General features: G+C 35.0%; 2 protein-coding genes across 5 annotated transcripts in view; both read right to left on the reverse strand.

Moving 5' to 3' along the window:
• Positions 1 to 8,739, reverse strand: part of LOC121324686 (neuronal PAS domain-containing protein 3-like) — a 231,108-nt gene extending 222,369 nt beyond the window's left edge. Inside the window, exon 1 of one of the 2 annotated variants that reach the window (XM_041266803.1) lies at positions 7,243 to 8,739. In XM_041266803.1, coding sequence (XP_041122737.1) covers positions 7,243 to 7,397 — 155 coding nt within the window. In that variant the 5' untranslated portion in view covers positions 7,398 to 8,739. Of the gene's footprint in view, positions 1 to 4,409; positions 4,975 to 7,242 lie in introns of those variants that run through there. The other variant, XM_041266804.1, reaches the window with a different exon arrangement.
• A 10,985-nt stretch (positions 8,740 to 19,724) lies between these two features.
• Positions 19,725 to 27,892, reverse strand: part of LOC121324116 (A-kinase anchor protein 6-like) — a 115,607-nt gene continuing 107,439 nt past the window's right edge. For all 3 annotated transcript variants that reach the window (XM_041265598.1, XM_041265600.1, XM_041265599.1), the window contains exons 13-15: positions 24,575 to 27,751; positions 23,681 to 23,795; positions 19,725 to 20,583 (exon numbers count right to left, since the gene is read on the reverse strand). In XM_041265598.1, coding sequence (XP_041121532.1) covers positions 23,703 to 23,795; positions 24,575 to 27,751 — 3,270 coding nt within the window. In that variant the 3' untranslated portion in view covers positions 19,725 to 20,583; positions 23,681 to 23,702. The remainder of the gene's footprint in view (positions 20,584 to 23,680; positions 23,796 to 24,574; positions 27,752 to 27,892) is intronic.

Genomic DNA, 27,892 nt, shown 5'->3' on the forward strand with positions numbered 1-27,892 from the left:
AACATTCAGGAACAAGAGTGACAGTCAGGCTGTCCTGCATATTAACTCACCAGTCACTTTTTCAGAAGCACAGTTTGCCCTTATAATTTAAAAAAAGAGAAAAAAAAAACTAAACCTGCCTAGGAGTAAATCCAGCATCCAGTGTTTTTGCCCTCAAGTCTGACCATATATCAAATCAATTCCATGTATGTTTAACAAAGTTTGGAACATACAGTATCACTCTTAAGTATCTAGAGAGGATGTAAAAGGGCATCAACTTGAAATGTTATGAATGTAAAAGTAAAATGTTTGATGACCGGGCGCAGTGCAAGGCTGTGAGCTTAAATTTGACTTGTGACAGTCAAGGTGGGTTCTATGCTGGTGGTGTTTGATCAGACTGGTGGGTAGGGGGTGCAGGAAGTGTTGGTAAATGCTAGATTAGAGGGTTAGCAGGAAGATCATCACAGATCGTGCATGACGCTCAAGGACAGGCTATTTAACAAACAGCAGGCTCAGCAAGGCATTGCCTACTTCTGCATGTCCTTGTCTGTACTGTAAGTCATAAGAGGCTGAACAAGATTCTCCAAGAAACTGGGAAAATCAAACAAATATATTTGCCTATACAAAATGTAAATATACTGGGTACTATTGTGTAAATGTCTGAATAAATAGCTCTATGAATACCAGCCAATGATATCAAATGAGTGTTTAATAGCAGGACATTAAACTATAAAAATGTACATTGATGTTGTCTCCTACAACAAAACGTCTAAAATCAGCTCTTCTAATAATAAAAGCCTTAATGCAGAACTGAAACTGTCCCTTTAAATATCTTGCAGGATGCATCCTATTCTCGTGTCTCCTGACCTTCACTAAAACAGTGTCCGACCTTCACTGCAGCTGTGCAAAAATGATGATGTTTTTTTAAATGTTTTGTTCTACTGTAATCAGAAAATGTAATGTGTAAACCAAGCCTAATTCAGTGTCTGCTCAAAAAAAAAAAAAAAAAAAACACATCTGTTGTGCTAAGGAGTCTCATAATATAAGCTATTCTGATTTATACTTAGAAAAAAAACAGTATTGTTTGAATGCAGTGATTTTAAAATATTACAGGGAAGACGATGGAGGATATCTCTTTAATAAGTCCCATTATAACAGTTGGCAATACAACTATAAAATCTAATATCCTTTCTGCAGGCTCAGTGATATGTCCATGCATTACTGTTCTTGCTGACAGTCAGTTGCCTTGGAAATATTTCATTATTTCAGTTTTTTTCCATTTGTAGACCCCTGGCCTTGTGATATGAAGGCCACTCGATTTCATATTTCTCGATTACCATTTTAGCAATCTCAGAGAACTATTTATATATATATAAAAAAGAAAAGTGTTAGACAATGAACAATACCATTTATCTCTGCTATGTCCGTCTTATGCTTAGGACCAGATTATAAGAAAGTGTACTAGAGTGCTTTCAGATGAAAGTTTAGGCCTTTTTAAAACTTGTATGACACTTTGAAAACGTGTTAATCCTGACGACCTTGAGTTTTAAAATATCGTAAAAAAGTTAATTCTTCAGGGTTAAAAATCAATAAGATATTTGGATCATACAGCACCGGTACTAAGTATACTAAATATCTTTGAGTGCCTTCAGATTACAATTGTTTTAATATGTGCAGAAGTATCTAGACATTTCATAATAATGGCATTTCAAAAGCAGATGCTCAGGCTGTTGTTTTAACAAACAACGTTTTATATAAGTATTATGGATTTTTTTCTTGTTACTGCATCTTGTAAAGTGCTTTGTGATGGTGGTCTACTATGAAAGGTGCTATATAAAATAAAGATTGATTGATTGATTAATTGATTGATATAGCCTACATCTATGTAGAAAGGAGAAAATAGGGTGAAGGCTGGAATATTAGCATTAAATCAAAACATCAGGCACAACTACACATCTGATATGCTGCACAAAGACTGGGTTACTGGTCAGGGAATAAGATATAGCTGTGACACTTTTAATAATACATGCAATAAATCACTGGAAAGCTATGTTCGTCTATCTTAAAATAGAGACATTGCAAATCAAAACAAACTAAGTTTGTTTTATGCTTAATAGTCACAGGTCTAACTATCTTTTTGAAATACAGTTTGCTCCTATCAGCTTTTCATTAACCCACTAAACTAATATACAATGAAACAGGCTCACTTGGCACTTTTGTGTGCCCTTAGGGTACAAGACTACTATTAGGACACAAGGCCAAGTTTGTGGTTACCCATTACTCTGAACCCCAGCCAGGGCCATTGCTCTTTAAATTATCTCTCCTCCTACTTCCCACAGAGAAGCATTACTCAGATCCCACCTTTAGGGTGGCAGCGCCTCAGCCAAACAACAAGATGCTATAAAGGAGCATTAAATTAAATATATCCTCCTACAATTTCAATCAGAATTTCAGACCAAGTGTTATTTAGTTCAACTCTCAAGTGGAGCAGAATAACAAATCACACACTCTGATTTACCTTCTCCGAATGCCAAATGGAGACAGGTGATAAAGAAAGCACTCATGCAGAGGCTATGAAGTTTCTCCTCGAAATTAATTCCATCTTCAAGATTTCTATCTCTGAGAAATTCCCAGAATGGCACACAAATATGCTCCTGCCAGAGAGATTACTAAAGACTGACTTAGCATAAACATTTTCTACTGATGGTGTTGTAAATGCTCTGGTGGAAAAAAAAAGGGCAGTCATATGTTCTAAACAGGCACTTTGCAGGTTGCATAATGATCCTTCACAAGTCAAGTATACTGTATAAAAAACAAAAATTAAATAAAATTAAAAAGGTGGCGATCCTAGAACTCTATTGATAAAATGTATTTTCCATGCTACATTTTGAAGAAAAATGAAAAACTGTACATTTTTTTTCCAAACAGTTTATAGCACAACAAAATAATAAATGTATACAGTATATGTATAGTACATATGATTTAAAATTATACAAAACAGCATACACTGTAAATAGTAAAATGTTACAATATCATGTGTATTTCATTAACTTAAAGATTTAGGTTCCAAGTTGGAAGATTAGAAAGGAGAAACAATCATTAACAAATTTATTTTAGAAGTGTACACTGTGATTTCATAGCATGGAATGTTTTCTATTGTCAATACAATCCCCATCACAGCTCAGGTAGGTAGAACAATTAACCAGAAAAGCTACTTTCATTATTAAACACACACACATGCATGCACGCACACACGCACACACGCACGCATGCACACACGCACGCACACGCACACACACGCACACACACACACATACACACACACACACACACACACGTCCTCTCCCCACAACCAAATATCAATTACTTCTACTAAAATGTATACCTCTTGTTTGGAATTGCGTTTGTATTTTTAAATCCAGATGCAGCCTACATAATGTTACAAACATGATAGCGGAAATATCATCCTCATCTTGTCCCACAGCAATAAATAATCACTGTATAAACAATGTAGTATGGTTTTGCATGTGTGCCTCTGAATCATATTTTTTGTATTCGCCCAAGGTAAACCACATCAGGTTCATGATGTAATGTAGTTTTGTAACCATTAATTCACAACTTTGCTTTTGGCCTTACAGACATCCTTGGCAGACAATAAATGTATATTTAAAAAATATAAATAAATAAACAAATAAATAAATAAATAACCTCCCATGTCTGTAAATACTATCTATAGGAAACAACAACACTGCATATTTTATTGCTGAATAATAAATGACACCATTATATAAAACAATTAATATGTTACTGATAAACAATTCATAGAGGTACTTCCATAAATATCACCGATTTTGAAAACAATTTAAAACACTTCAATTCAACAAATAGAACAATCAATGTGTACCAAATAACAGAAGCGTTTTCGCCACTTAATTGCTACCTGTGAATGAAGCATGCCCTGCACTAAAAGTTACTAACAACTGGCTACAGGTTTTATGCTAATTACTCCAAAGCTTGAGAAGTCCCGTTACTCTGCAAACTACAGTATCTCGCCTGGCCTAGCCGCACTTGAATTGCTCTGAAGTGCAATGCAGCTATGTCTCTTCTGCATAACATTACAGGCCTGCCTCAGACACTCGTGGACCATACAAACAATACGAAAAAGTGGCTGCATTATTGGGCAGCTGCGTTTAACTGTGCATTTGTCAATGCCTTAAAGTGTTCTCTCTGCACTGAAATACTGTCTTTTCTCGCTATGCCTGTTACCCTAGCGTTAAGGTCCCAAATCTCAGACGTACTGTAGCAGCCAAGGCAACGCAGAAACTTCTAACTGATACTCAGAGTAGGTATCTGCAACCCAAATGTCTTACAGCGGTACCAAAGCAACAACGTTAATAATAACAAAACACAATAAGCAAGCCGGTCGTTACCGTTCTCTTCTTGAAGGATCTTGTTGAAAGCTAGGCTTGGTGGGCGCCATCTTCCTGATGTTTTTTATTATTATTATTTTTTATTATTATTATTATTATTATTATTATTATTTACTTTTTGTTTTTCTTTAGATTTATTTTGACCTTGTCGAGGGTATCGAAAGCAATGCAATCTGCAGACTATGAGTATTTAAACAATGCCATAGCGTTTTTCTGGTCCAGTCTTGTTTCTGGCTCCACGCACTGTCGTTCATGAGCGAGAAGAAAGGAGGAAAAACCCCCGAGATCAGGCTCCAAAGGCATGCCAAGAAAAGTGAAAGGAAGCCGGGGGGACGCTTCTGAAATACTGCAGCTCTCGCATGGCAGTAGCCTTCGGATGAGACAGAGCTAGAATTAATATCTATACGGGAGCATCATTGCGTTTTTTCCGCACGAGCCCCCTGTCTCCAGTGCTGTGTGAAAAGGCTTTTCTGTTTCTCTGTTTTTCTGTGCATTTTCCAGCTTTTCCTGCCTGGCTCTCAGTGAGAAAGAACACATTTTCTCTCCTACCGGCGCAACAACGCCACTCAGTTGTAGTTGGAGACAGTTTTCATTTTCTACATATGTGAAACACAAAACTTCCACGGCTTTTGTGGTCAGCGGATGCAACATCAAGGCTTGTGTGTGTGTGTGTGTGTGTGTGTGTGTGTGTGTCTGTGTGTGTGTGTCTGTGTGTCTGTGTCTGTTTTCTTCCAGAAACCAATTCATCTCAACTTGGTCCACTGAATGCAGACAATAATCACTTACTGAAGCTCATGTGCATGGATGTAAGATAACAACTATCCAAAGGAAACTCATTATTAAAACAATACACTAAATACAACAAGTTGGACCTTAAAACAAATATAACACAAGTAACGTACAATCTTGTTTCATGCACATGTTATTAGTTACCAGGTAATATGCATTTTTGTAAGATCACAGGCGCGCGCGCGTTTAGAACGATTATCATTTTTTTGTTTTAATGGCAAAACATCATATCAACTCAGGAAATCCAGCTATCCACAGAATTATTCATAACATCAATGCAACGAACTCCTAATTTAAGTAAATGTTTTAATTTGAAACTTAATACAAAAAAAGACAACTGTTATTCTGTCACATGCTATCACTTTTAACTTTGTTGTTATTATGTTGGGATTCCCTTAGAATGAAATGTTATATGCCTGTTGTAATGGAGCACCAAATATTTACATGTGTCCAACCACATTGGCATTAAAGCAAGGCTATTTTCAGTATCAGTCTTTCCGAAGAGCAGTGACACTATAAACTATTGGTTGCTTATGATTCAAAATACATGTAAAGAAATATAAAAGCAACAGAAAACAACAGGAAATCCTAGTTAGGTCAATCTGTTACGTTATGCATAAATATATGGAACACGAGGATGGTTTGAACTTTTAAAAACTTTAAAAAGTACCCACATAATGGTGTGAATGTAACAAGGTACTTGAAGAGTACTGTAAACCAAATGTTTAAGAATTCATCAAAAATCCTATGTGACAGATTTTAAACATAGTTTAGCATGTGTTTAAAATATGTATAAGATGCATTTCATTCTTAAAACATGGGAAAACTTTAGAAAGAAACTTAAAACGACAAAGAGTTTGTAGAAATCAACTTAAATTGTACCAAAAACCGTTTATTTTGTGCAAATCGTTCTTTGTAAATCCAAATTACTTCTTTAATTGATTTCACAACAGATTTAACGCCCAATTATTTATTACATCTACTACTGTAACTACTGTATAATGCACTGGTTTTACTTCTTTTTCAAGACCCTGAATGAGATGTAGGTATCAATTAATTCTTATTGTTAAACACTAATTGAACAGACCTTCGCTGAATTTTTATTTTGGTGTGTCGTCAAATTAGTTTTCAGAAATATATGTACCTGCTATATAGGATACTATTGCAGCATCTCAATTTTATTTTATGGTAACTTGCAGACTGGCTTTTTGTGGCCCTTGACATCAGTAACACTGGAAAACATTTTTTTTTTTTTTTTTTTTTTTTTACAAGACATTTTGTGTAATTCAGTAAACTGATATCTAAACCAAAAACTGTTTTGTAACTTTCAAGAAAATAAATGTACCAAAAATTGTTTCTGAAGACGGGGAAGAACTGTATTTGAAACTTATCTCAACAAATTTTACTAGTTTATTTTAGCATTACTACAAGTTTTTTAAAGAACTTTCAGAAAAAGTTGTACATTGAAGTGTTAGCAAAATCCACATAAAAGTATATTTCACAAACTTGCTTACATCGATATAGACATAATGTGTCTTATTTGAATTGGATATCCAAATCGAGGTGTTCGAATGCAAGAATACACCTAGTGAGCTGCGTAAATGAAAGATTATCATGTGAAAACTATACCTTATTAATATGATATTCAAGTACTTTGAGACTAAGACCATTAAGATGCAAGCTAATCTTCGTTTTTAAATTACATATATCATGATTTGTTTGGTTATTTTTTAGTAAATAAAACAAAGATGGATGTTGCCCTGTCTTGTGAAAAAAAACACAAAAAAACTATACTGTAATAAACCTTTTTTTTTTTTTTTTAACAGTGCAATAAGTGGATGTGTAAGTTGAAAGAAGTTCTCACAGACCATCTAAAACTGTGTTTAATTGACTTACCAATACTGTAAAATATGTATGACTGGTCCCCACATGAATATAACAAATATGACTTCTAAACAAATTTTAAGACAATGATGGTAATCTATGGTTCACACTTGGACACTGTTGAACAACTGCTTTGGTAACTTAAAAAAAGACAACATACCTTTGCTGATATGAAGTAATGCCCTGGACGTTTTGAGGGTTGCCATTTGCAGTACCGGGGACTCTCCCCACCCCGGGACCAGCTGGCACTCCAACGGCTCCTCCACCGGCCGCAGCCGTCACCTGAACACTGAAATCCGGGAAGATTCTGATCATCCCCGCTCCAAGAAACTAAACACGAACCGAGACTGTGTGGATATGTACAAGAATAACAGCCTTCCCTCCAGCACAGCAAGTCACACCACAATCCCATTAGTGATGGTTACCAACTCTTCAGCCATTATACGTCTTGATTTCTGTTTAAATAAACGCGCTAGTGCAGCTTTCAAGATGTTAACATTGATGCTAAGTTTTCAGTGTCTCAAAAACAGTGTTAGTGGATTCAGTCGAGAAATTTAAAGTGGGTCTTTAACAATAACTTTACAAGACTTCAGATTCTGACCTACTCCTGTCTTGTATCTCAATTGAACTACCACTAAAGTGCGAGTAATTTGTTGTTCATAAAGTTTTGCAATCTTATGCAACCCTCAGGTATAAAGAAATTGTATAATACTAATGTATTTTAGCAAAACAGAAATGTATTGTGTGCACGATTCCCTTCTAAAATACTGCCATTTTTCTAATTAAGCTATGTACTGAAATGTTACCTACTTCTGCTGTGAACGTTATACTTTTTAGCAGATTCCCAAGTCGAGTTTTCAAGCACCTAATTAATGACGACTATTCTCAGCGAAAGTTTGTAATTAGGTTATATAAATAACATCAAGCTAGCTTTGTAGTTGTAAGTTGCAAAAACGATTGTGTTCTGCCTGTTTTAGTTGTAATGTGGATTATATGTTCCCTTCCTTTCAATCTTTTTAAAGGTACCGTTATCGTTTCGTAAGTAGCAAAGTGCAATACAATGTTATTGTCTCGGTTCCATCATTTCTTCCTCTGCTCCGCAGTACATCCAGATGCAGTGTATTTCTTTTTTTCTTTTTTTAATGTAGCGTGAAAATTACTGCGTTTTAACACATACGAGCTCTCTTTGTGCGTGTGCGGCAGTGTAGCTGTGTATTCGGAAATGTTTATTTTTGAATTGCCATTAAAGTTTATTTATAAGTGTCAGTTCCACTAGTTAGTTCAGTGCTGCAGAATTCTCAATTTCCCGTCTGATATCTCTTAATAAAGATGCCGTGCTGTAATGGGCAATGGCGCAATTGAGAAAAATAATTTAAAAATAAATAAATAAAAAAAAAAAAACATGCTTGCGCATTAATTCTTTCAGTTAAACGTTACAATTGTATATGTTCTTTCTTAATCGGCTCCAGTTCTCAAATAATGTGCTGCAGTATGAATTTATGTTTATGTGATATCTCCTTTTGAATTGTTTTTCTAAAGATGTTGTGTTATATTGTGCAGCGGTGCGTTTGTAAATAGACGCTGTTGCTGTGTGAATTCTCCCAGTGAAAGTGTTGTTATGTGCTCTGATGTGCAGCAATGCCATTCCTCGGTATGAGGTGAGGCGCTGAACTTGGCCGTAGCTGCTGCTGATTAACTGCCTCGAGCAGGCAATCCCCAGAGCGCGCACCACCCCTTTCCAGCCAATCACAAAGAGTGACAGGAGCGCGCATGAGCGGAGACTCTAGTTAACCCCACGAGGTCCGTAACACAACGAAATTCACAGTCATATTTACCACAGGTCTAATGTACTTGTGTGCCAAGTAAAGTCTGTAACAGTAATACGTATTCCTATTATGGTGAATATTATAGTGGAACACATTACACATTTTACAGTCTTTTTAAAATCCACAATGTTTGAGTAATATAGTCAGTGGCTTTTCCATTTATAGAATTGTTTTTCAAAAGTTAGCCTACCAGTTGTTGAAATATTTGTTCATACGTTAAAACTTAAAAAAAAAATAAATAAATAAAATAAAAAATAAAAAAACTTACACTAGTTAAGTTTATACGTGCTCGACTCCCATACTTGGATAAAACAATTCCCTAAGGTCGTGTTTTATTTCTTTTATTCTATACTGTGCAATCCCATGCCACTTATGTCTGTCTATAATAATTATGTTATTGTGCTTGCAAGGATATCTCCCCGAGCATCCCTGTCACATCCGTTTTAAGGTTCGAGTTCAGACTGTCTGCGTTACCAGCTGGTGAAGGAAGATGCGTGCAAGGCTCACCGCTGTGCTGGCGCTCTACATAGTTGCTTTCCTTTGATACCTCAAGTAGTCACAGCGTGAATTATATATCACGTGAGTCACTTGACTGCCGCCGCCTACCAAACTATCTGTTTTTCTGTCGATCTTGCATTGGCATATTTGGAAATGTGATATTGATTATATTTAATTATAAAAACACTCACATTTGAATTACATTTATATTCTATTTTAGATTATTTGTAATATATAACAAAATATAACCAATAACATATACTGAATGAATGCATTTGTTTTCCAATTATTTACCCAGGACAAATAAAATAAATACATATTATTTTCTGTTTATTTATTTATTAATTTTTTGGCTACATGTTCTTTCTTCTAATGTTTAGTATTTATTTTAAAATACAATCTTATGTCAGTCATTTTAATAGGTCTGCCTTTTTGTTTAAAAAGTTACTTTGTTGTACAATGTGTACACACACACAGGAAGCAGTTTTGAGCTTTTTTTTTTTTTTTTTTTTTTAGTAATTTACTTTAACGGTAGCTTGCTCTTTCTAAAGATCGCACAATGAATAATGATTGTAAGTGAAAATGTCGTGGATTGTTTAATTTCAGCGCCCGCAACACTGAAAGAATATACATAAGTCAAGATACGTTTGCTGGTAGCATTCTTATATAGACAAACATTTGAACCAGAGAGCAATCCAGTTTTGAAGTGTCAATGTTTGTATTCGTCATAGGATGGATGAGGATCTGTATTAATTCTAATTACTTTAAAATGGAAATTCAGTGAAGAATTTCATGAAGATATATATATATATATATATATATATATATATATATATATATATATATATATATATATATATATATATATATGTGTGTGTGTGTGTGTGTGTGTGTGTGTGTGTGTGTGTTAATAGTTAAACTAACTGATTACCAAATAAATATTTAATAGTGTCTGCTAAATTTTAAAAAAAATGCGTTAGGTAAAAATATATAATCAGACACTGATAGATACATGCATGTGAAAATAAACAAGCAGAGCATGTTAGTAATAGTCACATAGTGTAATTAACAAATGGTCAGGTTAATAAGGTATTTGTATCCTACACATTAACATCTAATTGTGGTACAAGTAGAATTTATAATATACATTTCTAAAGAAAAATAGATACAAAAAAACCCTAAACATTTTCTATAAAGCCAGATTATTTTATTACAGAGAATGTAATCATGCAAATTAAGTGAGATTTACTAAATCAATGAACACCTGCAATAGAGACAGGTTAAAACAATGTTAAAATGTATAACCAAAACAACAGCTATACCAGTAATATCTCGAAAGAACATGTCGACTACAGTGTTTAAATTCGGGGGGGGGGGGGCACTTGGGGAAAAACAGTTTCTGTTCTGCTACTGAATACACAATGGAATCAAATAAATTATTATTGAAGGTTTAACCAGGCCCAATGCAATTAGATTAATAATTTCTCTTACTTACTTGTTGATGTGCTTGTATCAGGAGGGTCTGTGTGTTTGTCTGTAGCTCTTTCCTAAAATGTTTCAGACAGATTGAGAGCAATGTTGTAAGCTCAGGCTTACCACTTGAAATTTAAGAATTTCCAATTTTTTTTAGCAAGGAAAAAAAAAAACACGTTTTTATAGTTTTAAATAAATTGACTTCCTTTGCAAAAGAAACTAAATATGCTACTTCAATTTCTTCAGTTATTTAGAAATGTATGATACAGCGGTACTAAACAATAACTAAAATCCCCCAAAGTTTTAATTTCCATAGTTTTACATATTGCACTCAGGGTCAGTTGTGTACATAACACTAAATGTTTGGAGAAAAAATATTTTGCCAACTAATTATTGTCAATAGTATGATCTCACCATGTAGGACTGTTTCGGATGATCAACCAATAGCTACAGTATGAAAATGCTTGCATTATACAGGAAAGTACTGAAGTCACTGTTATTACTAACTGCTTGCTTTGGTAAAAGGACTGATAATATTCCTGCCACACACTTTCTCTTGTTGACATGTCTATCTTTGCTTACACAGGGCACTTTGGGCGCAGAAACAAATAAACTGGTGTTTGCAGACCAAACAGTAAGGTTGCAAGATGTTCTTGAGAAACTTTGGAATGGGACACTCCATATTATATGTTTTATGTTTTAATACTGGTGTTTGTAGCTTGCTCCAGAGTTTGGGCTCTGTTTCAAAGCAAGTGGCTTATTAATTATTCTTTTTTTCTATTCTTTTTTTTTTTTTTTTTTTTACAATTGGCGAGTATGTCTCCTTCTGAGATGTGCCTGTTACTGTAAAGCTTTAGTTGAGGTTAGTGTTTCCTTCTGTGAGAATTTGCAATAGCAAAAGGGAGAGTGTGTTGGCAATGAATAGTGCTCTTTAGCGAGTGTGGTTGAAGTGGGAATTTCTACAAGGTAAAAGTGAGTGCAGTCAATGGAGCGGATGCTATGGGATTCCTGTTTGGTCACAAGACAATATTATCACTGCTGCTTTGCCCGTTCAAAGGAAGGCTGTTGTCAACAGCAAACAATAAAAACAACATAAATCTTTCAACTGAATACGAAGACCCAAAACAGAAAGTCAATTAAAAAAATATATAGATTTTCATCTCCCCCTCATCCACTTGCAAATTAGGGATTTACAATACAACAAAAAAACAAACAAAAATAACAGTCATTGATGGTTTTTTTATGTTCTACAGCAGTAGAGTTTTCCATATTATATCAGTCTTTAGTATAGAAACCTGAGCAGAACAGTAGGCGAACCACACAGTTAACAACAGTGGAACAAAGTGTATATGTACAGCCTGGTGCAGTAGACTAGTCTAAAAAAATCTATTTTGTGCTAAATCTCTTCTATACCAATCACTTCTCAAACCTTTGCCCCATTAGTACATAACAACTGTATTGGCCATGAAATTACGATTATTAAACTGCAAAATATTGTCTTTGAATCTCTTGTTGTAAATTGGTATAGGACTCAAACTCAAAAGGGGATTATTGATAGTATTAAATCTGATCTGGCCATAATCAAAAAGGGGTTCCTCAGGGTTCAATTCTTGGTCAGTCCACTGCTTTTTTGCATCTTTATAAACAGGTCTAATGTTCTTAAATAGTCCACATTTCATTTATATATAATACAGTCCCCTTTGCCAGTGGACATTGTTTAAGTGAAATCCAACACAACCTTCAAAAAGACTATGATGCCTTGCAAAATGCATTACTAAATAGGTTGATTTTAAATACTATTTAATACTAAAACCATGTTATTTGGATGTGCACCTAAATTGCACAATGTTAGAAGTAATCTTGCTCTTGTATTAACTGATGGCACTAGTCTTGAAACTGTAACACAATTTAAAAACCTTGTTTTATGGCTTGACTCAGTGCTACATTTTGAATACTACATTGAGCATCTGTTAAGCTAACCTTGGTTTTCTATCCAGACACAGGCAGTGTTTCTCTCATGAAGGTTGTTCTCGATTGGTAACCCAAATGATATTACTGTTAATGGACTGCGCTGATTCAGTATACATGAGTCCTTCCCACACAGTTCTGACAATTGGTTCCCATAGTGCTGTAAGAATTACACTGAATGCAGATTACGAGAAGCACCTTGGTGCTCTCTATGAAACTAGGATGGTTCAGTCTGGAGAACAGATGGCTCTCTCATTGTTTTCTGTTTAGTTTATAAGATGAATTATGGAAATTCTCCAAGTTAGAGATGTAACTCTACCTATGCACTGAGATCAAATTATGTGCCTACTTGTAATATCCCCAAATTGAGATCTAACATGGGCCAACATGCTTTTGTATACCAGGCATTTCATTGCCTTCAAGCTTTAAAACTGTTGCTTCACAATGCCTTTTTAAATCACTCATAAATATTTATTTTGAATCAGGGCTTCAAATCCTGTAAATAAGGACTATGACCAGGATCATATAAATTGGAATTCTATGTTTTCATTTTGTATTACTGTTTTTATGATTGGTTTAACTGTTTTTGTCCTGTTTGAATGATTTGTTTTTTTTTCCATTGATTTTACAATGTTATTTCTTGCCAGTACCCCCTTGAATTTGAGATGAATAGTTCATTTTTTGTTTGAATTTACCATTGTACAGTAGTGCCACTTTCTGCCACTTACAATCATTTGGGAAGAGATTATTTTCTGTTATGGTGTAATGTTATAACTTTTGACCTTTCCCTGATATCTTTTGAAGCACTCAGATTACAGCAAGCCATCATTGTGCTGGATTAGTTTTTGGCAGATTGTGTTTTTAACCAAAATTGTGTCCAGTTGTACCTGGCTCAACTAAACTCAATGCTAAAATTAAAAGAAATTCTTACAAATGATGAACATGTGATTTAGCTGTTCAACAGAACTGTTGAAATCAAATGCAATTAATTGGTACGCCTTAGAAGAATTAGAATGTACATTTTTTGAGGGAGCATAAAAATAAAATTAAAAAAACGTTTTAATTCCAGATTTATCGACTCTTTTTCAAATTACATTTTACTTTTACTTTATTTTAGTTGGGAGTACCAACCTCCCTAAAACTGGATAGGACATATTACATCTTTAAATTGCTGCTTTCAAATGCATTGCCACTACAGATGCAGAATTAACCAAAAGCACGTTATACTTCTAAACTATAATACTTTCTGAAATATTGCTTTAATGTTTTTGCAGAAGGCATGTGGGTGAGCAAAATGATGAATTAAATGCTGAAAGGAATTAGAGCTCCACATTCAAGAAAACTTTCAATATGGAAATGAATTATTTACAGGTCAAGTGAAAATGACATCATCATTTTTATTTATTTTCTATCATAAGCTCTGCATGCCCTTTCACACTGTTGTATGATTTTATATCAAATTGCTTCTTAATGTGGTTTGACGACATGCCTGAAATCCAATAACCTTGAATTACTTTAACAGACATACTGTACATACTGGCTCTTCAAATTCAGTAATGGGCTTCTATCTAACCAATGCATTGAAAATGAAAATTAATCAAGGGTGAAGTGCTACCATACTGCAGATACTTTTTACTTCAAAAAGCACTCCCATTCTTTTTTGGGAATCATTCTTTTAAATCTATCATTGGGTACTGTTTTTATTTTTCTGTAAATGTGTAACAGGAAAACAACCACAATATCTTACATTCTTCAATCTACAATCATGTAATCATATTTCTGCTCTATATGATATGGAAAACATCTCTCTAGTCCTGTTTAGAAACTAAGAAAAATAAATAAAGAAATACAATGAGAACATGGCTCAAACGTCTCTACAAGGATTACAGTTTTAATGCTCTGGGGTGCATGTGTTATTGCCACAACCCTATACATGTTCAGGTTTCTGTTTTCCTAATTCAAATGTAGTATTGATTTCTTTGTGAGCTTTACATGACTATTTCTGTTCTGAGATGACAAACTTGTAGCTGAACCATTATTTCATTTAACAACTTTTACTAGGATAAATTACTCACTGAGACTGTACAAGTCTCATTTTCTGTAAGGTCCTGAGGCAGGAGGCAGTAAGCTACAATATAAAACATTAGAACTAAAATATATGAATAGAAACAACTGCAAGCAAACATATACAACATATCAATAGCAGTGAGTGTCTACAAAAGTCCCTTAGAAGGTTCAGTGATTATATTTACAAACAAGAGCTGCAATGATTAAAGAGTTTGCTTTGAGATTTATATAAGATCTAGGTAAAGGGCACACAAACCATAAGACAATGACCTGGAGGCACTGTACTTCTGGCTTTGGGGAAGTACATTATTCAGCCAATTTCATTCTACTTTATGAAGCAAAATTAGTTAATTCTATAGGGGAACCTTTTGGCCACAGCTGTAGTGCAGCTCCATATGGAGAAGATGGTTGCTCTAAAGTTTTCAGAGTTAAGGAAAGAGATTTTGAGAGTGAAACACAGAGTATTGCAGAGATGTTTTAGAGTGGTGCTACAGAGTCTGTCTTTTGGATATTCAGTGAGGTACTTATTTTCAATGGAGGGCACTAAGCAGTGCAGACCATCTATCTTGATATATCATTCATATTTTAATTATTTATCAGGGCCAATAGTTACCATTGTGGCAAATTATGGCATGTTTTAGTACCTTTAAATATCAGTTTTAAAACCATAGTTAATAAGACCAGTGCAACTGTCAGAACAGAGACATCTGGACGGATCCAGATGAAAGCCAGAGGCTAGAAATCTGAGTGTACATATTTTACTGCAGATATCGACTGGGACAGATTGTTCTTATTTGATCAAATATGAACAAAGTAAAATATCCCTTATGTTTGATACAGTATATGCTATATACACTACAATGCTTCAAATATAGATGGAATTTGATTGTTCTTCTTTCTATAGTAATCAAGATCAATAACTCTGTATGCAGTTTCTACAGGTCACAGGTAGAAGTACCCTTATATAATAAGTTAAAATTTAATCAGGCCCCCCCACCAAAACAAAACAAAAAAAAAACATATTGTGTCTGTATTTTATTTAAATATCAAAACATGCTCTGGCATGCAATTTTATGGTGGAATATTTTCATATTTTGCAATCTTGAAATGAGGAAATATTTTAAATAGTCACTAACAATTTGTGACTAATAAAATGTGATTAGTCCAAGATCATTTTTTACTTTATAAAATACACTTGAGATAGGATATACTGTGCAAGAGTAACGCAGGCATTTTAAGACGTTGTATTTAGTTAAATTCCATGTTTTTACACTGTTGATAATGTGATCTGGAGGTCCAATTGATCCAAGACAAATACAGAGCACTCATTGTTACCCACAATATCGTGTTTTATGACACTATGCAATTGAACTCCCAGAACACTTCCAATTAACTAGCAACAGAGTCAAAAATTGTATTAACATTAATGAAGCCCTTATTACAACACACCTGTACACTGCACCTCTAGGAGGTTTGATTGGATGCCAACTTAGAACAGGGAAATAACAGCAAAGATATTCAATCAATACAGTAGTCTAATCTTCCATAAGGAATCAAGCTTAAAACATAAACTACGACCGGATTATTTTTGTATATTTACTTACATATAAGAAAAACATCTACAATCTTCTGTCATGTAAAATAAGCCGTTTTTTGGTGATTGCTGGCTGCACTTTGATTGCATATTTTTTCTCTTTTAGTTTCAAAGGTTCTTGCTTTATGGTAATTATACTGACCACGTTCTGCAGAAATATCAAAAGTCAACAATCTTTGATGGGTAGTAATCATAATTCCACCACGGTTCAATTCATTTGACCTTTAGAACCTTTAAAGCAATTTGCACGCTGTATAAAATTGTATTAATTACAGGGGGAAAAAAACCAAAACTTTAATTTTCCACTACTGCTCACATGAACAACAAACACGATATAGTTTCCTCTTTGCACTGCAGCATAGTAACAGAAGTCTTAATCTTTTACTTTGACCCGTATCTCCAGAATATAAAAAGTGATCCTTTCCTCAAGCCACGGGGAGATAAGCATCATTGTACTTTGCATATCCTCCTACAGCTATGTGAAGTAAAAAGAGCATAATCAAGTCCAGGCTTTCAGATTGTCTTGATAGATTATTGACATAGATGTTGCTGTGGTATATAATTTAAAGCACATTGTCAATGCAACCTTTCAAGTCTGAAGCATGAAACATTTTGCTAAAAAAAAGAAGAAAAAAAGAAAACACAAACCCAGTATAGGATGGAGTTCTTGCAGTTCCTTGGTGTTTAATTGTTGTAATGCAAGTCACAGTATTTGCTTATTCATTATACAGCACTTTCCATGTGTCTGAGTTCTGATGGGATTTTGGCCAGCATGGAAGAGCTGCAAACCCGTGTTCAAGCTCAGTTCAAACTTGCCATCTTTACTAAATGTTCTTCATATACAATGTACAATTTTGCACTACAATAGTTCTGTACTAAGAGTCAATGGTGGCGGATGGACGGCACTGTTTTATGCAAGGTTTATGCAAGGTTTGCTTTCGATTGACATGGTGTTGACAAAAAACTTCTCCTGGCCTGATTTCATGATTGACACTTCATGGTCCACCAGAGATTAAATTCATCTTTAGTTGGGACATAAATCAGACACGGAAAAGCTCCCACTTGAGCTGCTCCACTTTGCAACTCTTCTCTACAAGTGGGCATGCAAACAAGGTATTTATTATAATCTGTCTTTTGAGCAATGGCTATCAAATGTATGTCAGGGGACTAAACTGTGACTTCAAGGTCAATTCACTGGTAACAATAGAATTTGAGGCCTCAAGAGAGAAAGGTGGGTTACTGCATTGTGTCCTTTTAACTGGAATATATGTTCTTTTGTCATGACCTTTTGTGCTTAATGAAATCTAAATCGTTAGTACTGCTGGAGAGGTGATAATGTCAAAGTGCAAATATTTGACATAACTGAAATATAGTTCAAACCAACCAACATCAGTTTCAAGTTCTGTTCACCCTTGTCAACATTAGGAAATATGTGTGATTAACGTGCTGGTAGTGTAGTTTTATGATAGGCAAAAGAAGGTAAGGCAACAGGTTTTGCCCACTTCCCCAGTACCAGTGTTCTTTTCACTGGATATAGTCATTTAATTTCTCAGAAACTAGGATACATGTGTGCAATTTCTTTATGTATTTTGTAAGATTACATAAAAGACTCCAAAACATAATTCATTTATATCACATTCCACGTTCATTTTTATTTTTGGAACTTTTTAAAAGCCACAATAAGGATAAGGAGGTGCCATAACTAAAAATGAATCCTTGGTTCAGTCTTCAGAATTGTAATTCTAAAACAAGTGGTTAAAACTTTAAAGCCCACACTTCCAGAAACCTAAATCAAGAAAACGTCCTCTTGTAAGAACACAGTTTACCAACATGTTTAATGGAGTAGACATGGCTTCACTTTGAGAAACACATTTCCAGAAACAAGTGGTTTTGACTTTGGCTAAAATCCACAATTTTATTAATATTTAAGCAAAGGCTACTGATTTCCATACCATTCCATGCGATATTAATGCTTTCTTCTATTTTTTGGATTCTAAGGAGGGAATGATCCCATGTTGCTTGAAAATAATGGACACCATTTATTATGACTTTAAGTGGTATTTCATAGGAGTATTTTCACCATTACTAAATCATTTTAATCATATTCAGTTTAATAATCATATATAGAGTAGCTAAAAATAAATCATCCAATGAATTAGACTCTCAATACAGTCAAATCAAAATCATATAATATAACTAGGACAAAACAGGCCATATGCACATCATTGTATCAGATGTCTGTTTAAACTGCATCCTGTTAACATGATTTCCATTCCCACAGGACTATACTTTAAAAAGTAATAGGTTCTGTTTCACATTAAGAATAACTTGATTTGTTTTCCATACTGTCCTGTTTAAGAAAAAAAACAAAAAAAAAAAAACATTTAAACTACCATCAAACAGAATTATAAAGTAAAGGCTGCTAGCCCTTAGTTCCTCAGATCCACCACATACTGTATAGAAATTTTTTCCCCATATTTTTTAGTGCCTTAACCAAGGAACACTGCTACAATTACTGCAAGCCCCTTGATCAGATGAATCAATAAAAAAAAAAGTCCAGATTCAAATTTAAATAAAGTTGATACTCAGACAGATATCAAAACAATGGAGCGAAAACAATACACAGAAGGCATGTATCTTAGTTAAAGCAGACATATACATTATAATGTCACAATACAACAAAGCTGTATGGATATATTTAAAAGTAGATGTCTCTTTATTACTTTAACAGTTATTATATTTTGACAGCGGGAGAGCTTGTATTCTAGTTCCTCTTAAGCATTCTTTTTGATGTTCTTCTAAGGAAGAGATGTATTTGCACAGCACCTAAAATAACCATACAGTACAGAAGAAACAAAAACAGACTGAAAAGTATTTTTTAAGTACACAAGTATCCATTCATGGTTTATATTTTATTCAACCATTATACTCATACTACATTCTGTAGGAAAACAGATTTTACTGGTTTTGTTCAATAAATTAAGTTTAGTTTGCCAACTTTTTATTTTTATTTTTTATTAACCATGCACTCTATTAGTTTTAAGGCGTATTATTTTCCACATCACTGGACATATATAACACTAACATGAAGCATTTATGCCATCATTATACATCATATACATCAATGTTAGCACTTTATATATAATCTATAGTTATATAATGATATATATATATATATATATATATATATATATATATATATATATATATATACACACACACACACATTATTCACATCTTAACCTTGCTATTCCATCTTTTTTGAACATTTAACTGGCAAAAGCAGTTTTAACAAAAAGTATAAGAAAAACAGCAAGGCACGCATTTTTTATGTTTTAAAACATTTCCATATAAAGTAACATAAAAAAAAGAAATGGTGTATTATTAACTTACACAGAATGCCAAGGGCCTTGTAATATACAACACAATACAGTTGTTTCCAACTTATCCAGTGTTGCATAGATAGATATTGGATTTATTTTTACAAACGGTCAATTTTAGCACTGTTTAAATTCTGTTGTATATGGGAATCAAGAATGAAAAATGGAAGTTGTTATCTTTCTTCATTTCTATCATACCAATAGTTAACTCTTAAAACAATAAGGCAAAACAAAAAAAGCTGCTTCCAATGAGAAATATCTGTGCATAAAATCAGAGATAAACAAAGTGGTTTGCGGTTGACATAATGACATAAAATAATGTACTTATAATGTACTTATTTTATCTTTAATTTTGTGGTTGTAGGATATAGAGGTGAACTACCATGCATAAGAGAAAGAGTAATAAAAATTCAGAATGGAGGTGGACCTTTGAGGTAGCTCAGAACAAGAGTCCATGATGAAGTGAGGACAGTGGGTTTGTTGCAGTGTGTGGGCACCACTAATATGGGAGTTACAGTCACAGTCAGTAACAGGAGAAGCAGAAGAAGCCACATGGCCAAGCCAGAAATGAACAACTCTGTTGGAAAGAGGACGGCCTTGGTTTCTCTGACGGTGCTGAGCAGGGATCAGTTAGAACACAGCTCACGTCATGGGTTGGTTTTGGAGTATGGAGGAGCAAAGCTGCGTGTTGGTCTCTGAAAAGAAAAATAAATATATATATATATATATATTTTTTTTTCCCCACAGTGATGAACTGGGCCATATAAACTTTCCTGTTTGAAATTCCCATATTATTTAGGTTGGGTATAATTTACAGCTGTTAATATAAACAGAATGAATGACTGTCAGCATTAACTGGCAGGTTTACACCAGTGGATGGATGTTAAATGTGTTGCATATCAATATTAGGGGACTGCTTCTAAGCCTATTCTATTATAATAAATTTGCATGCCTGAACTATGGGTTTATTGGTGCTGTTCATCACATCTGAAAATTTCAGTCTACAAAAAGCTTCTTTTGGTGTTTACAAAAAAAGGACAGAACTCTTATGTCAAAACTTTGAAGCATAACCAATGAGCATGTGAGATTAGCTATATAATGCTACACCATATAAAATACAAAAACCAGAAACAATTTTATTGGAGCAGAGCTACTTAACCAATATAGCATATTCTAAATACACAAATGAAGCAAAAAATATACAGTGCTACCCTGCTATAATGCAGCTGTCAGGGTCCATAATTAGGATACCGCACTATATGTGTTTCATCTTACATGAATATAGGCATTTTTGTTCCTGAAATGATTTACAATGCCCACAAGCCAAATTAATATTGTAGCGTACCGTGGAAAATTGAAGGAAGGAGACACACGGTTTACTGGGGCAATTATTCCCAGCCCCTGTTATCCTGGGCCACACCAAAAACAACAGTCTTGCACTCTCACAGCAGCACATTCACAAAGCAGCTTGTCTCACGCTTTAGCGCAGTACATTGTTTTCCTAGAGCAGCCCTCTTTGGAGTCAATCTTATCAAGAAAACCTCTTTGTTTTTCTTCGTCTGTTAGCCGTCCGTGCAACGTAGATTCTGCAACATTTATATATTTTGAAACTGCTTTTTGAGTTTCACCTTTTCTTATTTTGTCCATTATATCGAGTTTCATTTTAAGAGAGGAAGCTTTAAGTTTTTTACTGTCTGCCATGCTTCATATTGTATATCTGGAACAGTATACGTTTTTGAAATGTACACTTTAGCTCCAATTTCTTTGAATAATTAAAATAAAACAAAGAAACTTCAGGTTTCTTAGTGCATGTCTTGCCAGAATGAAAGCAATAGACTCTGAACAGCCACAGGGTTTGACTTCAACAATCCATAGTGAGGGTGGGTTAATTAAACCATGCAGCAAAGAGCAAAGGCTTGTGATGAGGATTACAGAGAGATGACTGAGAATACAACTGAGGAGATTAGCACAAAGTGCATCTCTTCTGCAGCTTCTAGAAGGCACTTAAGACATGCATTTCACACATTCGGTAGAAATATCTGGATCTAACCAGTTACCTTTGGTCTTGTTTTGCAGTTACTGACCTCTACATTTTTTTTTTTTTTTTTATAGATATACGATATACAAAAGTAAAAGGGAAAAGAGCAATAAGCAATCCTATGTTAAAAAAAATTGTCGTTAGTTTAAGGAAGTGCGCTGGTTGAGAATCAAACATAGTAACCATCAAATAATTTATGTCCAAATCCGCTAGGTGTGCTAAAGAGTATTAGATAGAGACAACAAATACAGTATGAAGGACTTATGAAAGAATAAGATAAAAGCAAATCTTAACTGTTGTGCAATCCTGTCTATCTTAATTGTCGCTAGGCAAAAATGTGAAATATTTGTAGACAACAAACATAGTTATCTTGCTTGATACAGGAAGTGGGCAGTTTTGGTGCAATCTCAAGCACTACAGTTTTTGCATACATACAACTACCAAATAAACCGAACAGCATAAACCATCCAATTGTAACATTCAATCTGAATTTTTACAGCATTCAACAATATCTCCACTGGGTGTGGATAAGACCTAGTGATTGTTACAATCAGGCAGTTCTTGATCTTGTGTTGAATTTGAGAAAATCCTAATATTTTATATCATTGGGCCGTACCTGAATGCAGTATGTCTACTTTTTAATACAGGACTAAGCACATTCAGTAAAAATATGTTGTTCTGGTTATTGGGCAAAAAAAACCCCCTGAATTACATGCTCAACACAACTGAAAAAAATGTGATACTGCAGACTTGCAGTAACCAAGGGTCTGTGTGGTTACTTAAATGAATTATTATTTAACTTGTTAGGTATATAAGGTTAAATGAATATCTTTATACTCAATGTACTAACAATCTCTTTCGGCTTATATATAGTGTATAGCTAATGCCTGCAATTATACTGTATGTTTCCATTGAGCTAACTGATTCCATTCCCCATACTTAATATTTCTTAATTATATTTTTTATTCAGACCCCTAATCAGACTTCAAACGGTACATACATGTAAACATCTCCTTGGATTGGTCATAGCCACATTTCTCCCCAGGTTGTCATCCTAGCACTGTTTTTGCTTAAGTATTTGTATTGTAGGCAAATCTTCTGTTAATAATTATACTAACAGATGATCAAATGTAGTAAAAAAAAGTAACCACACAGCTCAAACTGATTTTAGTTAAAAATATTCCTGTATTTCGAGGATTGTAATAACAACAAAATATATACAATATTGAATAGTGTAAGACACAGTATTGATAATCTGGATAACTGTGAAAAACACACACAAAAAAGTTTTCTTTTTTGTCATATTTCCGCTACACAAAACAAAGCAATAGAAAATATAATCCCTAGCTAACAGTAATAGCTAAAGATGGCTTTTTTTTTCTTGTTATGTAAGTGCAGTGTTTCAATCCAATTTGAAGGATAAGGGACCATCATGATGAAAGCACTGTGGGCTATAATTTAAATCATGCAACAGTAACAGCAGATGAGGCAAAGTCATCATCAAGGTAAAAAAAAAAACAGGTCCTTGTGTTTGATCATGGCCAATTTGCAAAAGGCTGTACGGCAAAAAAAAAAAAGCCAATGCTTTTGATTGAAAAACTGATGATGAGTCTCATTAGTTTTGTGCCTACCTGCATATGGATGGAACAATACAAGGTATTGTCTGCAATGCAAGGTTGGGTACCAAGCAATCTCTACAGCCTTTTTATCAGTAAAACAAACACACTTGTTTTTTCTCATTTTGTATTCTATACCTTGGCCAGACACCTTACAGCACTAGGGTTCTGGGTGGTCTGAGCTGTCAGCGTAGGTGTTGCCGCCTTTGGCTTGCTTTCGGTCATCTTTTGTATATCTTTCAGACCTTGGCAACTGCAAGAAATTCAAAATGTTATCTCTGAAGATAGATATACCTTTTCTAACAATGTCACACTTTTTCTTAAAGTGACAGACCATATTTAATAATACATTTTGCAGTCTAGAATATGAATATCATTTTAATCACTTCTCACATTTAAAGATTTCTTGCATAATGTATTCATTTCTTATCTGGATTTTTTATCTTAACATTTAGTGATGAATAAAGGCAACCCCCCAAAGATAAGAATCGCACATTCTTATCTTTTATTAAATTGAGCCCAATGTTCTTTTTAATGAAACAAATGAAATGTGCTTATCTTAATGCAACTTTATATAAGACAACGTCTGGGAAATATTTCTTTATAGAAATTAGGCATGTTATGTATAAATTAATACACTCAACTATGTGCTTCAAGCTGCTACAGCAGGATACTCAAATAAAGTTTTAGATGTATTGAACAACACTACAGATGGAAAACAACTTTAGAAGAATACAAACACATGCTAATTCAGTCATGAAATGAAGTAATGATTTTCACTGTATATTTTGCTTAAAAATCAGCATATAATCTGACTGATTATGATTATTCTGTTCTCCAGACCTTAACATTTTAAATCTAAAGATGTAAATCCCACTTCCATTAGCATTTGAGGGGAGAAGAGGAGGAGGGATGGGGGCTAAAGACTAATATGAAATGTTTAGCTGCTGAGATAGACATTAACTTAGACAGACATTGAAGCAAACATATTTCTTTATAAAGAGATATCATGCAATAAAATGTATAGCCTACCTGTTTACGAGCTGACTTAGTTTCCTGATGAGAACTACATCCCTTTTTGACATGTTTCTGTTTCATCCACTGTGAAGCAGGGTCTTTTTCATCCCTATCAAATTTTCTTATCTGACGACAGTTAATTTTAGGATTAATATAGAGGCTGTCTACCTCTTTTAAAGGATTTGTATTGGAGCAAGAGTCTCTTATCTTAGTCATTACAGGGGAAATATTGGATTCAAGCATTTTAGTATCTGAAAAACATTCAACAGTGTCTATCACGGTTTCACATGGTAAAGGATTAAGATAAGGAGCCTCATTATGGTACTCTAACTGGCTCCTAGCTGTAGTTCCTTTAGAAATACTGGATGCTTTTTGGTTTGCAGAGCAGAGAGTGTCCACCCCATTACATGGCAAAGAACAGTCATTAATTTTAGGCTTTGCAGAACTAGCAGAGACATGTTCATCTGAAGCAGAAGGTCTTTGATAGGTGGACCTGCTATAACAGAGTGGGGAACCAATATAAACTTCTTCTGAACATGGTTCAAACAACAGCTCCCCATCTTTAACCACAAAACCAGCATTGAGATCCGCTGGTACAGGGGTACTGCTCTTCTCCTCACTGCATCTGCTAACTTCTCCACAGTCGCTGTCATGAGAGGACAGTGAGAGGTAGGAGTAGAAGTCACCTTTTCTCAGCTGTATCGGTCTATGCGAGTGCTCCAAAACCTTGTCTCTGATTTGGGCCACTGGCGTGGGGCTAGCTGCTTCGGGGTCTGACTGGGCCTTGTTCTTCAAGGCCACCGAAGCCATGTCAATTATCTCCATTACAAAGTTATGCACTGAACTGTCATCGTCATTGTTCTCTTCCTTATTAACATGAGTGTAATGGCCACAACATGGTGAGTCGTTGGTAGTGGTATTTTTATCTTCAGCATCCATAAGAAAGGTAGAATAGGAGTCTTGACTGCTGTCCTCATTTATCATTTGTTTAGTGCATTGGCTAGATCCATGGCAATTCATTTTAGGTCTGCTTGAACTGTAACAGGGAATTTCACCCCTTAACTGACCTTCTAGAGAGTGTTCTTTGGGTTGTGAATCTAATAGGTCACATTTGACAGAGCTGGCCCCTGCAACTGGGCCTACGGAGGAACCTGCAACCAAATCAGTTTCATAACATTCTTTAAGGGGTTCTCCACTGTTTATAAAAATACTTTCTTCTTCCCTTAAAACCTCCTCATCATCTTTCCCTTTCAGTTGAGCATTCTCCACATTTCCATTCTCCACGTCATCTACAAACTGGTTCCTGTAACCAGTAGGATCTTCCTGGGTATTCTTCTTCTTAATACCCAAGTCCTTTTGACAGACTGAGTCAATCTTACCATTGGCATTGGATTCTAGTAGCTTAAGTGCTGCTTTGCTTAAAAAACGTTGTTCATTCAATGTGATGGTGGAGGTGGAGGTGATATTTTCATGGCTGAGGGTACTGCACTGAAGTTCATCTCCCAAACCAAACTCATTCTTTTCTCTTGACTGAGAAATCTTTGGCTTGATCCAGTTCTGCAATTCGTTCTTCATGTAATCCAGCCCTAAAACAAAACTGCTTTCTATGTATTCATCATCTGTAGCTATGCTAGAGTCATCATCCTCATCTTTAATGCCAAATTCCTCCTCAGTCAGCGTAAGAGTGGAACTAGACAGCAAATCACTATCATCCTCATCATCATCTGTGCAAGCAGATGTGCAGGAGACATTCACAATCATGCTAATACTAACATCTGCCTCATCAGGCAAAGCATGATTAACATGCTTCCTGAAGGAGGCATTGGATTCCACAATTCTGTTTTTCTGAACTGCAAGGTCTTCTGAGCAGAGAGAAACATCTTCACTACTGCTCAGTTCTGTGAGAGAGGCAGCCGAGTCACCGTTTATTGAGGATGCAATGTCAAGGGACATTTGGCCAGTTGGATGGATTTTAAGGGAGTTACTCTGGAGAGTTATGTCTGAGACACTGCGCTTCATTTTCTGGTTTGAAGGATTCTGAATGTTCTCCAAACGTTTTAGCAGGTCCAGGGTTCTCTTGCTCAGCTCCCCAATTGAATCGCCAGTTAAGCCAAATTCTTCTAAACTATGCTGACTGGAGAATTCTTCTGTACTTTTACAGGAGACCAGCCAGCTCTCCAGAGAAGTGCTGCGATGTAGCACATCTTTGCTGGATGTAAATAAATCTCCTGCGACAGAAAGGGAGTCTAGGGAAGACCCCTGGGACAAAAAAGCAAACCGTTTATCATTTCTTAGATCACAACAAAGTCTTTCATCATCTCGCCCAGCACAGCAAGCGTGGGATTCAAATTCTGATTCAGTTTCAATTAAAGATTCATGGTCATTAACATAGATCTCTACAGATTGATTCTCACATTTAAAAGCCAACTGGTGATTTCCATCAATTATTTTCTTTTCCTCTAGTGAATTCTGTTTGTTTCCACTTAGCTTGGTACAGTTTTTATGTGAACCCCGAGAATCCACATTTTCTGCAAGCTCTTCTGTGTCTTTACTATAAACCTGAGCGCTGTTTAATGAGGGCTTCTGGTCCTTCAATTCAGAACACTGGGCAGGTTCTTCAACCTGATTTAGCAGGCATATTTCAGAGTTAGCTGTAGTTTCTGTATCACCTTCACTGACAATGCCACTCTCACTTTCAGACCGCCTGGCTACATCTCCACAGTACACATACTTGCCATCTTTAACTGAAATAATTCCTCCAAGCAAGTCAGGCAAGGACTCAGTGGAAGAGAAAGATGAGTCTTTACTTAAACTTTTCAGTAAAATGTTTGGTTGTTTTGGATATTCAGGAGTTTTTTTAAGGAAGGGTCCATGAGGTCTGTGGAAGAGCTCCACATTATGCAGACTGTAAACTTGATATATTTGTGGACTGGAAGAGTGAGGTGCATGAATAGAGTCGTATGAAGAACTTCCATATCCAGAAACATATTGATTAAACTGTGGGTTATCAGCAGCACTCCTTAAGGACTCTATTGTTAAGTTTGATGTAGGGCTTTTCACTTTATCAGGATCACGTGATTCTATGTTGACACTGATGAAATTGTTACTTATGTCAGTTTCGTCCCATTCCCAAGAATCTTCGGCTGAACCATTTACATCCATGAAAGCAGACTCAATTACGTTCATGGGCACCTACAATACACAAGTACAGAAATAACATTTAAAATGATGTTACTACAATTATCCCTCCCCCCCCCAAAAAAAAAAAATTCACAATATTTCTGTCAAACTGAAGGAATATGCTCTACCCAACACTTGTGATAAGCTGCATAC

The sequence above is a fragment of the Polyodon spathula genome, chromosome 12, assembly GCF_017654505.1.
Source record: "Polyodon spathula isolate WHYD16114869_AA chromosome 12, ASM1765450v1, whole genome shotgun sequence".
NCBI classification, from domain to species: domain Eukaryota; kingdom Metazoa; phylum Chordata; class Actinopteri; order Acipenseriformes; family Polyodontidae; genus Polyodon; species Polyodon spathula.